Raw genomic sequence first — 17573 nt, 5'->3', positions numbered from 1 at the left:
AAAGCTTAAAATTTAATTATTTATTTACAGTTTATGATTAATATTATTCACGTCTGAAGTATAATACTGTTTGTTGTGTGTGTGTGTGTGTGTGTGAACTAGTACGCAGTGTTTACATAGTAAACGTGTACTTAGCTGAGTTGTAATTGATCATGCTTGGGCAAACACTTTGAGGATCTGATTATCCAACTGCTCCCTCGTGTGGACAGATTTATGTTGTGCACTTTTGCTATTTAACTGCACCACTGAAAGGACATGTGGGGGGACCAGACGAAGGACTATGATAAATAACGTAATAACGTCTGATCTTTAGCACATTTGAACACAGAGAGAGAGAAAGAGAGAGAGAGAGAGAGAGAGAGAGAGAGAGAGAGAGAGAAGATAGAGGACACTGAGAGTCTTATCCAGACTTGTCAAGAGCGACAGAAGTGCTTTGCCATTTACTTGGAAGGAAAATCTTTACGCTAGAATAGTCGAATGATATTAACAAGCAAAAACAGGAGTCATAAGTAAATAAGTATAGATTAGTGGGTTTAACTGTCATTCCTTAATAAAAGGAATTTTACTGAAAAGAATTTTGTATTTTCTTTTTAATTAGAATGGGATTATCCGGCAATACCGAGACTCACCACGCGATGGCAGCAATGTTCCATATTCAGTTTGTTCTACCCTTAAGAATTGTAGTCAGACTTTCTCAGGTATAAAACATCACTTTATATACATATAGGGCCTAAAGATACAGGTGCGTGCGATTTCTAAGAACATTAACTCCGTGAAAAGTCGTGAAAAGCATGGAAGGTTACACGTTAATTTGTTAATCACTTTTATAACAAAAAGAACGCATTATTTTTCAAATTTGTGGATTTTTGGTATTAGCGGATTATTCAAAGCACAAAGGCTGAAGGTGTGAAGATGTGAAGGTAAAGGGGAAAAGAATATCATTAGCGGCTTGTATGAATTGTAGCTATAATAGCAATATTATGTAATTATAAATTATGTAATTATAAAGAGTTACTTTATTGGTTATAGCTTTATATATAAAAAAAAAACAGTGCATACTAAAGGGATACTAAAGTGTACATTTTTTTTGTCACTGGTGTGGTAGCCTCACCTTCTGTACTTTTGGTGCATTCAGTGTCTTTAAATGTAGTACATAAAATAAGATAAGATAATATTTGATTAATCCCCAAATGGAGAAATTAGGGTAGTATAGTGCATATATGCACATATATGTGCAAAGAAATAGTGCATATAAAGGTATAGTGCAAAGATGCACATATAGTGCATCTTTAAAGATTTATTAAAAGCGAAAATGTATAGTACACGTATATAAGTCCTTTTAAGGTACACAATATCCATGATTTTGGGTGAAAGATACACCAACATGATGGTACCACCCCAGCAACAAGGAAAATACAGTGTAAAAGTGTAAAAGTTATAAGCACCTGGGTTTCTCTATGATGGACTTATACCAAGTGACATTGTTTAAAAAAAAAAATGATAAAATGGCATTGATTCTGGCTGAAACACATACATAAAACATGCTGTTTCCTGAATAAGTAACACGTGATTGTTTCTTTTGTGTTTTAAACCCTGTGATGCATAAATTATTTCAAAACATATCCAGATTCTTTAGATTCTTCATTACTTACTTCATTACTTGCATGACAGATGAATTTTGACTTTTCATCCCTAAATATCACATTAAAAAGAAATGGATTGCCCTTGTGTATGAATACAATGAGTAAAAAGAATTAAACATAATACTGGAAATATAAACGGATTTTCGTGTGTTAAACAAAATTTGCATATATAAAAGCATTTTTTTCTCAAGTAAAAATATAGAAAAATAGTTCATGTTGAAAGTCTCACTTTATAACAAAATATAACAATATAATATTGTTATAATATAATATAATATTTATTCTGTAATTATCATAAATTTCATCTGTAAATAACAAACATTAATCTGTAAATAACATAAATTTATAGTAATCTGTAAATAACAAACTTACAGTAATCTGTAAATAACAAATGTACAGTAATCTGTAAATAACATAAATTTACAGTAATCTGTAAATAACAAACTTACAGTAATCTGTAAATAACATAAACTTGCAGTAACCTGTAAATAACAAACGTACAGTAATCTGTAAATAACATAAATTTACAGTAATCTGTAAATAAGAAATAATTAAGAAGTTCCAGTCAGCTGGAAATGTTATGAATCAACCTGGAATTGGACATGTGTCTATATCGTCTCAACGCACTGTGAAGAGGACGGTTCAAGTGGCCAAAAAATCTCCAAGGATCACAGCTGGAGAATTGCAGAAGTTAGTTGCGTCTTGGGGTCAGAAATTCTCCAAAACTACAATCCGAAGTCACCTACATCACCACAAGTTGTTTGGAAGGGTTTCAAGAAAAAATACACTACTGTAACTTAAAATGGGATCGGGTTCTATGGTCAGGTGAAACCAAAATAGAGCTTAGCAATAAACACCAGAGGTGATTTTGGTGCACACAGAGAGGTACCAATATGGAAAAGTACCTCATGCCCACGGTTAAATATGGTGGTGGCTCTTTAATGTTTTGAGTCTGTTTTTCTGCCAGAGCACTTGGGCATTTTGTTAGGATACATGGCATCATGGACTCTATCAAATATCAGCAGATGTTAAATGAAAACCTGACTGCTGCTGCCTGAAAGCATAAAATGGGCCATGGTTGGATCTTCCAGCAGGACAATGATCCAAAACATACATCAACATCAGCACAAAAATGGTTTACTGACCACAAAATCAAAGTCCTGCCATTGGCATCCCAGTCTCCTGACATGAAACCCATAGAAAACCTGTGGGGTGAACTGAAGAGGAGAGTCCACCAGCGTGGACCTCAAAATGTGAAGGATTTGGAGCGATTCTGTATGGAGGAACGGTCTCAGAGCCCTTGCCATGTATTCTCCAACCTCATCAGGCATTATAGGAAAAGACTCAGAGCTGTTATCTTGGCAAAGGGAGGTAGCACAAAGCAAAAAGAGTGCCAATAATTGTTGCACACCTATATGTAACAAAGATATTTTTAAATAAACCTGGGTTGTGTTTGCAATTGTTTAATATCCATGAGAGCAGAGTATTTTTGTGAGTTTTTGTACAAAAGATCAAAAGGTTAAACAATAAAGTCAATTTTTCACAACCTTTTCTGCTCATATTTACCAAGGGTGCCAATATTAGTGGAGGGCACTGTACATATATTTATTGAATACATAGGTCAAAACATTGATGGGAAAATCTTCCTGACTTCCTGAAAAAGAGAGAAAAAGAGAGCTGGTGAAGGAACTACTGTTTATAGCTGCTAGAATGCAAGTGACAACCGGAACGAACTTATGTCATGGACATTCCACAACATTAAATGTAAAAGTTATCACTGTTGACAAATTGCTGTGATATAAGGGGAGCACTTTGAGATATGCTCATATACAAAAATAATCAACTTTTGGGTGGTTAAAGTAACTCTGCTTCAAAATGGGCAGCATCACACCACCACTTCATTGGTATTTTTTATCTTTAACAACACACCCTGTTGTGTTGTAGCTATTCTTTACTTGAGTATTTAACACTGCAGTTCATGGTTAATTAAAGTTAGCTGAACAGTACTACTATTAACACCACAGGTTTATATTAATGTGCTCATTTTAATATATTATCGTTTCTGTAGTCACAAGTTACACAGGAATGTATATGATGGACACTCTACATATTATAGACTAATAATAGACCAAATAAAATGATGTATAACAAGAAAAATGTATGCTCATTGATATGGTGATGTTTTCTGTAAGTAAATGTCTCCAGTGTCAGTGCTGTGTAATGGTCAGGAGGTCTTATATTAACATGACCAGTTAAACATTATGATGTGTCTTTAGTTAATCATTGGCAAATTGCTGTGGTATAAGAGGAATAAATCGAGCAGTTATTGAAAAAAGGATGACTGGTGTAGTAACTGTATAACATCACATCATGACTCATCACACCATTCTGTCGTTGATTATTTTCCTATAACAGCACACCAGTCGTGCTTTATTCCTTACTTGAGTTGAGGCAGAATCCAGTACAATATAAGAGCTGAGCAGTAGAGAGTTGAATATTAAACAGTAACTCTGTCATGATCCTGGGATTTCAATTCAAAGGTAATGCTAAATCAGTGGTTAGGTCCCAGTCTCTAGGACAGAGGCTTAACCACTGATTTAGTTTCTGTTTACTTCTCTAAGTTACTTAAGCAAAAATAAATAGTATGTCAAACTGTTTGTGGTATTTCATTTTGTGACTTTTTTTAGTCTAATCCTCTGAAATAAATGAATTAGTTATTTTTGTCATCTGCTGGGCAAACAGGTGGTCTGAACTCTGCCTTTAAAGAGGACTGAGTGGGTTCAGGGGAAACACAGCTGCTTGGCCCAGTGCACTTCACAAGTACGCAGGATTAAACCTTCAGCATGGGGGCCAGTGGCAGAGAAAAAGAGAGACAGAAGCGGGAGAGAGAATTGGAGGGAGAGAAAATAGGAGAGGGAGATTGATTAGCGAGTGAGGCAGGAAAAAAGGAAGGATAAAAAACAGCAAAGGAAATGCAAAAAAGATGTAGCTTAATATTCAATAATAGGTTTATAGGAGCAAAGATCCGGTCACCATTAAAGATAGAAGATAGATGATTTGGTTGGTGATGAAATGGGGAATCAAGATCAAATGTGTAATAAACATACTGAACAGTAAATGGATCTTTTATTTTGTTTATAATAATAGGTGCAATACTACTACTAGCTCTTTAATCAAGTCATAAACAGTTTCCTTTATTAACATTTAATCAGACAAACAAGAGCAGGTAGAAATGAAATGGACAAAAAACATAAATGTTATTATTTTAAGCATGTTTGCTATGCTCTTAAAAAAACTGAATGTTTATTATTTTAATTCCTCTTTTTATTCTTTAAATGCACATTAGAAGATGTCCAAATTGTTGTGTTTTAGGAATACTGAGTGAGCGTAGAACGATAACTCATTAGCATAGAATTAATAAGAAATGTAAACAATACATTTTAATGATTTAAAAAAAAAAAACATTTAGATCGTGGTTAACATTTAATCTAGCCCATTAAGTAGGCTAATTATACTACTGATTCAGTCTATTAAGTTATCTTTGCAACATAGGCTATACTAAACTAAAAGCTATGCACTGGTAATAATGTAAGCTATGAATCTTTGTAGGCTAGAAATGCTTTAAGAAATTAATTCAGTCTTTAGCCTGGCAATAGACAAAAGAGGACGTCAAACCCTTGAGGGTCATGGCTTATTGTCAAGCAAATTCTAAACATTCAGTACAACAATTAATAATACGACTTTTCCATAAGACATTAAAACATAAAAAAGTTCTATTTCTCAGAAACTAAACTTGTATAGTAATTGTAATTGCTAGATTATTTTTTATCCATATCGACTCATTAGGCTTCATTGTATGAATAATTATAAAAATGAGTTCATGAGAACAGCTGGATAAGCAGACATGGTGCTCACATGTCCTATAGAGAACTATGGGTTAATCTGTTGGCCGGTTCTCATTAGTTCTGTAACTTGAGGTCAGGAAAAATGGTTAGTGGCCATTAAAGGGGGGAAGATGTGATTAAATCGAAAAAGAATGGCATAGGAAAGAAGTGGCGATTTGTTTATTCATACGAAATAAGTCAAACATCACTCAAAAAACTTTTTTTTTTTTTTTTTTTTTAGGAATTTGCATGATCCTGATGGGACTGGAAGATTCTAGTGGATGTAAAGTCTGTATGGTCTAATTAAGCCTGTGTTACATTAGAGCTTGAAAAATCTGCACAGTTAGATTGATATCTGCAATACTGAATAAACTCTTTACAGTGTTTACTTGAAACTGTATGAGAACATAATAACTGTTATTTCAACAATGGGGACTTTTCATCGTGTAGGCCTACATTAAATTCTTTACATGCCACACATTTGATAGTGGATCGAAATCAGCAGACAGGACCATTGGTTTATTTCTAAAATGATATCCACAGCACAAATAGGCCTACATCTAACAAGATAGTAGGCCTACATCAAACAATTCAATTCAATATCAGGGGACCAGAATAAACCATTTAAATAAAAAAATCAAAAAGATTTTAAGATTCCTGGATAGATTAGCTAGACAATGTAGTAACCCCGATAAAAAAAGGACATTATGTTTGCGGATTTTTAATAAAATCATTGCAATCTGATATACTGTAACTCCACTATCTATATATATGTAGTATATTGAACTGATACTATACGTTATTATTAATATCAGCAAAATATTTTGACATTTCGATGATAAAATCCGAGACCAAAAACCTCCAAAATTCGGGGGGGAGGGCGGTTTTTTTGCGCTTCCATTAGCATCAGACTCAATCCTTAAATCACATTAACTGCTGGAGAAAAGGAGGAGGACGGAAAAGAGAAAAGCGCACTGAAGTGGCGGCCATGCGCGCGCTCGACCTTTTCACCCCATCAGAGAGAGATGAAGCCCACCTGGGCACTTTCACCACAAATACACACACACACACACACACACACACACACACATGCATACACACACACACACACACACACACGGAGGGGGAAAAAGCAAAAAGCAAAAAAAGGACATTTGAAGTGTATGGAGCGCAAGGACACAAATATCCATCAGCAATTATACGATCTAATGGAGCTCTACAATGAAATCTAGCAGGGTTTAACCCTCATCATCTGCTACAGTCCAATTGATCTGTTTTAAATCTGTAATGAACATAACATTCATTTTCAAAAATCGCTTTTGTACTAAAGACATGATTTTCAGATGATTTTTAAACCCTAAAAAACAAAACAAACGGCGTTTTAATCGTGGATTTCGTTTAAGTTATGCAACACTACGCTTATGACGTCACACTAACGAAAGGCCGTGGTAACTGTAATGAAAGACTAAAGACTGAATTTCCTAATCCCACTGCTAACATTAACCCAAACAAACGAGGTGGTTCGTGTAAATAATTAAAGAAGATCCCCAGTTGAACGCTCTTGAGGCTCCGTTTTGTTTATGTTGCTAATCCGTGAGATAAAGAGACATTACACATTTGTGTCTTGCTCAACATTATTATTTCGTAAATCGAAATCCTCTAAAACAAAAGAGATTGTTTCACATGTGTCATTACAACAGCGAAAGCTGCATTACTAAATAGCACACATTATAGCATATACGGATTTACTGTAGAAGGAAATTCATTTCTGTTTTCCTTTTCTTTTCTTTTATAAAAATAGATCTTATATAGGCTAACAACAATATTGTTTTTTTATATTTCATTTTAAAGTAAGCATCATTACCCTAAACCTTGCCAAATATATAGAACTTTACCTCTCACCCCAGACTTTATTATTATTATTATTATTATTATATTATTATTTTTCACCCAAACTACTCATCTGTAATTATATCCATCCTGTTGTATATCTATATTTATTTATTTATCAAGTAAAGTGCGTTAGAAGACGAAATCCTTATTTAGAGAAATTCCAGTATAGTGGACCTGTTGCACTTTAAAAAAAATATTGTTCATATTTATAACGCCATATATTCATCACTCTATATATACACACATCTATCTCATTGTACCTCCTATTACTGTTTGTATTTATAACTTTGCCATTCTATTTATCTGCTTATTCTGCACTTCACTACTATTGCATTAATCTAGTCAGATGCAAACTTTTACACTTTGTAGTGATAACCCTGAATCTAATCTAAGCGTCTATTTAGGCTATATATTTCCGCTAGAATATATTCCACAGTGCATGGCTGTCCTGTAATGTTTTATAGTTAGTGAGAATTTGGTGTCGTTTTTAGGAGCACACGATGATAACACTAATCAAGCTGTGACGTTACAATGACCAATTAATATGATAATCCGCATATATTAACATATCAGATAAATAAATCACATGCATACACTCTTAGAGCAAATAACACTTCAAGGGCTTCAGTGTTTTTTTTTCCTACTTAGAACCCTTTCTAATAAAGAAACATTCAGCTAGAACATTTTAAGGATTCCTTCAGAAGGACAAAGAAACAACCCTTAAAGTTTTTTCCCCCAAGAGTGTACATAAATACACGAGAATGAATAATATTTTGAGAATAAATGTAGACAAAAAATGTAAAATTTGGAAGCGTTGGAAGAAAAACTAGCACAGATAAATCAGCCCCAGAAGCTAAACCATGAAGCTAAATCTATTAAAGCTCAGCCAGAACAGTTTTGAGGGTTGAATTAACACGTGCAGGAGTTTATCCAGCAGGACACAATAAACACTGTCAAGGCTTCAACACTATCACTACCAGTTATTTCAGGTTCTTTAACCCTCGTCATTTTTGCTGTTCATTTTTTTTCGAAAACATTACACATTAGGTTTAGCATGCATTGAGAAACTGAAGACTTAGAGGAATAAGGCTTGTTATTGGAATGGGTTATAAAAAGATCACTTCAAATCACTTCCATAAGAAACACTTTATAACTAATAAGACATGAATAAAAGGGGTGAGTATACCTGTCAGTTTTTTCCCGTTCCACCTTGCGCCTCTCCCGTGGACTTATGCTATATAATACTAACACACAAACACACACACACACACACACACACACACACACACACACACACACATATCACACAGGATAAATTCGTCATGGTTTTGTTCTGTGTGAAGACCTGAGCGCCATGCGGTGTGTGTGTGTTCAGAAGAGCGCACCGCCCCTGCATTGCACTGAACAGTCTCCCACATTTCCATAGCCTAGGCTATAAGTATAATCAAAAGCAGATTTACAACCAAAGTGTTTCCGCTTCCGTGAAAGATTACACAAATAGGCTAGACTAAACATACCAAACATTACATGCATTAATTTAATCATGAATAATAAATTAATATCGAATGAACTGCATTATTAATACTACTAACAGTACAGTAATTTGTTTATTAGCCTAATAACTTATGAAATTGTTATAGCTTATAAAAATGTAGGTACTAAACTAAAAAATAAAATTAACATATCGCTGTTAAGAATTATTATTATTACATTTTTGACCATGGATTGCAGCGGGATACAATATAGCACGTAAAAGCGTTTGTTGTGTGATCTTCTAGATTCATAATACATTTAAAAAAAAAAAAAGTTTTAACTTCGTGATATATACCACTCCTTATATTTCAGTGAAGTAGTGAACAGAATTTGCACTAACACCCGAAAAGTGTATTTTTTAAGCAGTAATTTATAAGCAAAACATTTTATAACACCGATTTAAACGTATAAAAGAAAAAGCAACATCATCAACAACAACAAAAACAATAACAAAAAAGAAACGTTAGGATAAGGTTTTGCTGGACTTACGTTGGCATGAAAACAATACGGAGTTAAGAAATTATGATTTATTAAATGTATCTACTGCTTGTGTGGAGTAAACAATAAATGTCGGTCCTGTTGATGACTGATGTAAAGGCGACTAAACTCAGTTTGAAGCCACGAAACTGAAATGAAATCATCTCTATTTATCAGCTGAGTGTTAAAGTAACCCTGTGAGTGTGTTCATTCAGCCCGGAGAATTTTAGCGTGCTGAAGAACAAAGTAAAATAATCAACTTTGGTACTTTATAGTGTAAACGATTATGAATGTGGCCTAAATTTAATAAAACGCACGAAGCAGGACGCACTCGATCCCTGGGTGGGGGTGCTCCCATGGTAGTTTTGTCCGCTTTTTTTTTTTTTTTAAACTTCCTGTTGCTCCGCCTCTCGTGTTTGTCGTAAGCCTCGCGCGCAGTTACGAACCAAGCAGTAAGATAAAGACGGCTTTTCCCCTGTGCGCGTCTATGCGCTTGGAGCATTAATACCGTGCAGTCGAGTGACCACACAACACCATCACAGTCATCGCTGCGGGGGATTTTCTTTTATATTCTTTTATATTGTTGTGTCGGGCTGTCGGAGCGCGAGCACATCCTCATCTCTGTGCGCGCGGGGGCTGAATCATGTCCCTGAGCCCGAAACACTCCACGCCTTTCTCCGTGAGCGACATCCTGAGCCCGCTGGAGGAGAGCTGCTTTAAGAAGTTTGCGTGCATGGAGGGCGCTTACCGGCAGCCTCCTCCTCCTGTGCAGAGCGCGCAGCATCAGCATCAGCACCACCATCAGCACCAGCACCACCAACAGCAGCAGCAGCAGCAACAGCAGCACGGAGTGAGCCACGGAGCTTATCACGTGCCGCACGGCATGTCACAGTTCTCACACGCGGCCGTGGCGGGATACTGTAACGGGAGCCTCGGCGGCGTGGCGGAGCTGCCCACTTACCAAGAGAGCGTGAGGAGCGGCGCTGCCACTGCGGCTTGGTACGGAGCAAACCCGGAACCGCGTTACGCAGCACGTGAGTTCATCCAAAACTCATCTTATCATTACTTTTTAATAGGAAAGAAAAGCCATCCAGCGTGAAGCATTCTTACATATAACGGCATATTGTTTTTTTTTTTTTCTGGTTTTTTTTTAAAAATAGACTATTGCAAGAAAAGATAATGAATACTTACAGTAGAAACACCTAGACACTCTAAACTGCTTAAATCTGTAAAGCAAAAAAGTAAATATTTCTAAAAATGGGCCAACAAAAAATTCTCTTCACCCGAGACATGCATTTTATTTATAGGCGTTTATTACAAACAACCTGTGTAAATAATACAAAATTTCTAATTATTAGGCTATAATTTGTTAATTTTTAATGACATCAAACTTAATAAGCTGAATATTTTAAATTCAAATTTTATTTATTTATATACATAGGCTACTTAATAACTAAAATGTGACATTTGTGACTGCAGGTTTTATTTTAGTGTTCAGTAGGCCTGTGCATAACAACGGTATTAATTATGGCCTATATCCATTCTCCTCCCTGTATTAGATCATACACAACTAGGAATCAAACAAACAAACGGGGAATTCTTAACGGTTTCTGTTCATTGTGGTGCAAAACTGAGATGCAAGCTAAATCTGTCACTATTTAAACTGAATGGCATATCTTCTAGTCGTTTTCTTCTCAATTTTATTAACCCTGGTTAGAACAAATTGTACACACACGCGCAACTTACCCATAGTATTTTCAGTTGTCTAGCTATAAAACAATCTTACACGGAGAACGTGCAACGAGCTTTACATAATATATGAAGGAATAACTGGGTTACGCATCACACTTATATTTTTAGACTAATGAGGGGGGAAAAAGAGACAATTGTATGTAGGCTATATATAGACACACACACACACACACACACACACACACACATTATATATATATATATATATATATATATATATATATATATATGAAATATTTTTTCTCTCTGTATTATATATACATGGACACGGTTTTAAAATTAGTATTTTAACAAATTTTATGTAATCAAATGTTGACTGATAAATGCACTTTAAAATTTTGTAATGAATCCGTTTAAAACGAGTCTTAGTTTATTCCTGTTGTAATAATAGCCTACTACTACTACTACTACTACTACTACTAATAATAATAATAATCTGTCTCTTTTGAAGTTCCTAGGTTCATGGGTTCCTCCACTACTATGAACATGAATATGGGCGCGCTCGCGGGAATGGACGCCAAGTCCATGGTGACTCTGCACGCGGCTCCGCGCAGGAAGCGTCGCGTGCTCTTCTCCCAGGCGCAGGTGTATGAGCTCGAGCGTAGGTTCAAGCAGCAGCGCTACCTGTCTGCTCCGGAGCGCGAGCACCTGGCCAGCCTGATCCACCTGACGCCGAACCAGGTGAAGATCTGGTTTCAGAACCACCGCTACAAAATGAAACGGCAGGCCAAAGACAAAGCAACGCGCGAGCCTCAGCTACAGCAGGACGCCGGGGACGCGTGCCAACAGCAGCAGCATTCACCGAGGCGCGTGACCGTACCTGTGCTCGTCAAAGACGGCAAACCCTGTCAGAACGGATCCGACACACAGACTTCCGGACAAAACGTTGCCATGGCTGCGGTTCCGCTACAGCAGCGAAGCCAAACAGTGGAGTCTTTAACGTCCGCAGCGGATGAGCTTGAGGACATGGCACCGAGTCCGCCCGCGCTGCACAGCGCTCACCTCAGCGGCCTGTCTCACCTGGACTCCGCCCTCCTGGAGTACAACATGGCGGGCTCGAACCTTCTGTACGGCAGAACTTGGTAGACGAATAAGCGTTTTGTGTGAACCAGAACCGGACGCAGAAACGGCCTCTAAAGACTCCAAAAACAATCTAAAATAACTGGACAGAAAGAGACGCGCATTTCAACATGTACAAATGTGGGGATTTTATTAGATTATATATCCATCCAGAAATTAAACCTGACGGTCGGACTGGTAGTGGTGTGGATGGACATCCGGGGGAAAAAAAAGGCTAATCACTGTCCACATCACTTTCCCTTCATTACTGTTCATGAAGCTTTTTGTAAGATACTTTTCAACTTTTTAGATAAACTTGATGCAAAGTATAAGGGACACAAATGACACCGCGAGATTTTATGCTGTTCATATGGAAACGTTTTATAATTTAAGGGGGAAAAAAAAAGTCTTCTGCAACAACTAAGAACTAAATTTAACAAATGAAACCATTCTGAATAATTTGCAGCTTTACTGCAAGGCAATGGGACATTAATCCATTATTTTGGAAAATTTATTTAGTTGGAGATTTATAGTACGGGTTTCAATAAATGTTCATATTGCACCATTAAGGGAGTCCGATTTGTTACACGCTGGATTTATGTTTAAAAAGTGGTTGATAAAATGTGCATTGCTGCTTCTTTAGTCCTTTCTCTCCCTCAGGTTGTCTAACAATTAAAAAGGCAGAAAATTCCCATGTTTATATTTAATTTCCATATAAGCAGATAAAAAAAAAATAATAATAAAAAACCCTATAGCCAAAACTGTGATGAGGAAAAACCTGAAAATATTTTATGATCGAATTGTAAATTTCTTTAGTCCAGTCTTGGTGACCAGGCTGAACAGCTGTAGGCATTTAGCACAATATTACAGAAATTGCACAATTTTTTTTTAAATTCAAATAATTAAATACATAGGTTTTCTGACAATCCACCATACCACTATTTTATTTAAAAAAAAAAAAAAAAAAAAAACCCAAAACATTTAAACAGCTGCTATCCCATCAGGTGTATATAAGCTAAACCTTATCTACCAAAACAAAAACCAACTCCGATGAGGTGATTTATTTTTGACTAGATATTAGACATTACATATGTGGGGGCATTGTGATACACAAAACTATAAAAATTTAAAAACCATATTTAAAAAAATGATTTCCACCAAACAGGGAGGAAACTATGAAGTCAGTTGTTGAACTTAAGCAGAATTAAGTGATTTCAGCAGCCGAATATGGAAACACTTCCGAATTCAGATCAAGACTGCTGTCCATTAACCTAATTATTCTATTCTCATTTAAGACAATGTTTTTACTCACAGATCTACATTCATAAGTCATCTATTATGTTGAAACTATGAATATTTAGCTCTGGATGAATACACTGGAAAAACCCAAACTGAGCACATTTTTTACATGCTAACTGGCTTCAGTTGAAAATATTCAATCTGATCCGAAATATATTTGTTTGAGGGGGGAGGGGAAAAAAAAACAAAACAAAAAAACAACAAACAAAACAAAAAACACCACCACACACAACGACTATTTGATTCTTGTGTATTTCTTAAATTTAACAAGAATTACAAAATCAGTTCATAAAAACTGTTATACTGACTAAAACCAGTTTTTTCCTTTTTTTTTTTTTTTTTTTTAAAAACAAATTAACAGCCCACAAAAAAAAACAAGTTAGGTTTCGAGAACAATGAAGGAGACACCGAGATCTACTTTAAATAGGGCTAATGATTCAGTTCCAGTTGTAGCGCCTTGCGGGTGGAGGCAGGCCGTAACTCCTCGAATTATAACCCTGGAGGGAAGCAAGAAATCTAATTAGCAAAATCACTTCAATTCTTCCAGGTCTGTTTAGGTGCTGGAATTTAAGGAGTTGCACATTCAACTTGAAACTTCTAGCACATTTGTAGTTCAAAAAGAAAGACCAAGACTACTATTGACCACAAGAACCAAATAAATACACGCGTACCTCCTGTGGTCGGCGATCATCCGGGCGTTGCACGTGCTGCTGAAAGCCACCTGCTCCTCCACGACCTCTCTGAATGTTCTGCTGATATGCAGAGACTTGAGTCTGCATCGCACGATCCCATCCATGAGCACCGTGCACAAGTCTAGATGAAGAAACATGAAGAAATATACATCCCTCACAAACAAAGACGTGACTACAGTAAAGATAATCCAGGCTTAACTAAAGATAGTTATACTGAATATTCTGATGTAGCCTGACCATAAAAGTGAGTGATGTGGCAAAAGTATTATATTAAATGCATTTTTATGATTCATGATTTGCACCAAAATATTTAAATTTGCTATTAAGTGTCAGATAAATAAAATTAAAGCAAAAAATTTTAGTGTACAAAAATACTTAACAAGAGATGGCACCAACACCCCATCAGCAACAAATTTTTAAAACTTGATTGCACTTTTTGTTGAGATTGATTTCATTATATTGATACTTTATTATATTTGTAGTCTACATGATTTTTTGGTGTAAGGGTTTAACTGAATAAAAAAAAAAAAAGCTACAGTTTTGTGCAAGTTATTTTTTTTGTACATATATATTAACTGAAGTGCTACAGTTAAGTCATTTTAAAAGCCTAGCAGTTTTTTTTTTTTTAAGGAAAAAAATAAATAAATAAATAATAATATATATATATATATATATATATATATATATATATATATATATAAAAAGTAAAAATTCAGTATTGGTATCGGAAAAGTGTAGTATCGCACCATCTCTAAACAAACGCATTGTAAATGTTTTTACACCAGATACATATATCTCCTGACTGCATTGCTAAACACAACAAGCACCTGAAGGGTCATGAAATGTATTGCGGGTGTAATGAAGATAAAGAGTTACAAACCCTGCCCCAAATCTCATCTTCATATTAACAAATTTTATACAGAAAAAGCTGAAGGTTGCAATGAATTCAGGTGGCATGCAACATACAATTAATAGGCTGACGTTTGGTTTGCACAAGGGAGTCCTCCTTGTCACGTGCTGTGAAGACTCACGTTTTAAGCCTTCAGGAGCCACTGGGATTGCATATTCTAAAGTTTTTGTGGATGCTGGAATGCTAAGTTAATAAGAGTTTTTTGATACTGGGCCTGAAGGTTTTGTTTTTTTTTCCCCTTTAAAACTGAAACATTAACATGTTGCAAAACTGCAATACACACACACGGATAGGAGCATTTCTTTTTCAAATTGTTTTCAGGTATATTGTAAAATCTCCAAGCTGTAATCGAAGTTGTACTACACAGTGTCTTTTGCACCACTACGAAATGATGAGTTCCCCAGAGTTAAAAAAAAGTTTAGCTTTGGGATGCAACATGACAAAATATTCTGTTGGTTTGACATTTAAAATTTGTTAAAATGTTAAAGGCAATTAAAAAAAAAAAACAGGCTTGCAGTAATGCATCAGTAACAAGGTCAGTTCTCACATAGCTTTAAATAAAGAATGCGTTAAAGAATTGGTCTGGTGGGGCATTTCTATAAAATCATTTGGAATACTGTTCCTGGTTTTTGCTGTGTTTGACATTGACAGTTGGTTCTAATCCGTTATATCATTAGTCCTATGCTAACAGACATGCAAGTTAACCGATCGTGTCTGCAATAAATATGATTGCCAACTAGCCAAAGGCTCTAGTGAGAACCTGAACAGAATTGGGGAACTGTGGAAAAACTGGTTTTAGATCTTAAACAACCTGATAGGAAATTATTAGGGGGGGAATCATTCTTACACACTATTGTTCACCAAAATCCTGTCATGTTTTGTGTTTGAACATGAGACTAATGGGAATATCAAAAGTGATCAGTACCATATAGCAGATACACCAGTAAATGATTAAAAAAAAAAGGTTTAAAAAATAATAAATAAAATACAATCAAATTTAGGAACATCCAAAAGGATATTAAAAAGGCTCAGCTTGTTCAGTCTTCAGCACAGCTTTAACAGAATGAGCGTTTTCTTACTGTAAGGGTCCTACATGCTGACCAGCTATACTGGCAGAAGGACTACAAAGCCCAGACACATACCAATAAACTAGCCAAAAAAAATTCACTTTAACACATTTAATTGGTCTGCTCTAAGGTCACATTTCCAAGTAAATCAAGATAATTTTTTTGTTCGATGATCGCTGTCAGTAGGGGGAGGAGGGAGAAAGGAACATGACGTGCATGGTGACGTTTCAAAAGTCATATGTTTATAGACAGGAAATTGGCACTGCATTGTGACGAAGTATTTATTAATATTTATTAAAAATGTTTCTGTATGGATGAACAACATGGTGATGGAGGGGAAAAATATAAAATAAAATCTAGGCAATTTAAAAAAAAAACAAAAAACAACAAAAAAAAAAAAAACACAACCCCCCGATTCGGGTTATTCCCCAGTTACTTTCTGGTCGTTTCCTACTGAGCTCAAAACTGTTCGTTTCTATGAATAGCAAATCTGCAACATGTGGCAATCCATAAAGCAGGACACCCGTACTACCTCTAATCCAGGCTCTATAAGATAGAGAGGAGAAAAAGAAAAGCGGAATCCTAACCATCCCTCATTACTCAAACATGTCACAGCCTTCCCAATGCCTGCCTTAGCAAACAACTGTGGAATCCATAATCCCTCCTCCAGGTTCCTTTATGCATTTCATTCGTGTCTGTCCTGAGTGCTTAAAGGAAATGCGCACAGTCGCCACTAATAACTACTGACCTAAGGTGACACAGGCCTACAATAGGCTTGGTAGGACTAAAAAGTTGAACCCAAAAGAAGCTGATTAGTGCCTGAAGAGGTCTGGAGCCAGAATCAATGGCTGGTCTGTGTGACCGCAGCGGCCCAGCCTCCGAGGCGATATTGGACCAACAGAATTAGTGCTGCCTCATTAAGTCCTGCAAACCTCTTCAGGAGAAAATTTGTTTAGCCTGTGCAAAATAACCAATTCCATCCTAAGCCCTCCCACAGAGGAAGCGAAAGGGAGAAAGAGACTAAGTAATTCCAGGAAAAAAAGGATTTCTATATTCAAAAGAAATCAGAAAACGTCCTTTCTCATGACATTCTGATCAATTCATGCAGCGTTACTGCATATATAAGAGCAAGATGTATAGATATTACATTCAGTATGGTGAATATGAAACGCAGAGGTTGGATAAAGCTGGAGACTTACTGTGGGTACTGCGGTGGATGAGATGGTGGTATATTTCTCGGAAATCCCTGCTGCCTGGAATCTATTAAGGAAGAAAAATGTATATTATTTTTATGAAGTCATGAACAATGGTTTCCTATATAATGGTGTGTAAGAAATAATCTGTTATACTGAATCTGAATGGGG

General features: G+C 36.0%; 2 protein-coding genes across 3 annotated transcripts in view; one reads left to right on the top strand and one right to left on the bottom strand.

The window, feature by feature from the left end:
* Nucleotides 1-9587: 9587 nt before the first annotated feature.
* nkx2.4b (NK2 homeobox 4b) lies at nt 9588-12493 on the top strand. The gene is made up of 2 exons (XM_053613942.1): nt 9588-10464; nt 11634-12493. The coding sequence occupies exons 1-2, from the start codon at nt 10074-10076 to the stop codon at nt 12266-12268; spliced, it is 1026 nt and encodes a 341-aa protein (XP_053469917.1). The 5' UTR covers nt 9588-10073; the 3' UTR covers nt 12269-12493.
* Nucleotides 12494-13774: 1281 nt separating this feature from the next.
* The window catches only part of xrn2 (5'-3' exoribonuclease 2), a 28903-nt gene continuing 25104 nt past the window's right edge, over nt 13775-17573 (bottom strand). For both annotated transcript variants that reach the window (XM_053613940.1, XM_053613941.1), the window contains exons 29-31: nt 17409-17469; nt 14212-14353; nt 13775-14037 (exon numbers count right to left, since the gene is read on the bottom strand). In XM_053613940.1, the coding sequence (XP_053469915.1) occupies nt 13978-14037; nt 14212-14353; nt 17409-17469 (263 nt within the window). In that variant the 3' untranslated portion in view covers nt 13775-13977. The remainder of the gene's footprint in view (nt 14038-14211; nt 14354-17408; nt 17470-17573) is intronic.

The sequence above is a fragment of the Ictalurus furcatus genome, chromosome 25, assembly GCF_023375685.1.
Source record: "Ictalurus furcatus strain D&B chromosome 25, Billie_1.0, whole genome shotgun sequence".
Classification (NCBI taxonomy): Eukaryota; Metazoa; Chordata; class Actinopteri; order Siluriformes; family Ictaluridae; genus Ictalurus; species Ictalurus furcatus.
Note: the sequence above shows the minus strand (reverse complement) of the source record. Positions and strands in the feature narration are given on the sequence as shown.

Coding starts and splice junctions, on each gene's coding strand:
- nkx2.4b (XM_053613942.1), top strand. CDS start 10,074: ATGTCCCTGAGCCCGAAACACTCCACGCCTTTCTCCGTGAGCGACATC. Junction 10,465..11,633: donor GGAACCGCGTTACGCAGCAC/GTGAGTTCATCC, acceptor TCTCTTTTGAAG/TTCCTAGGTTCATGGGTTCC.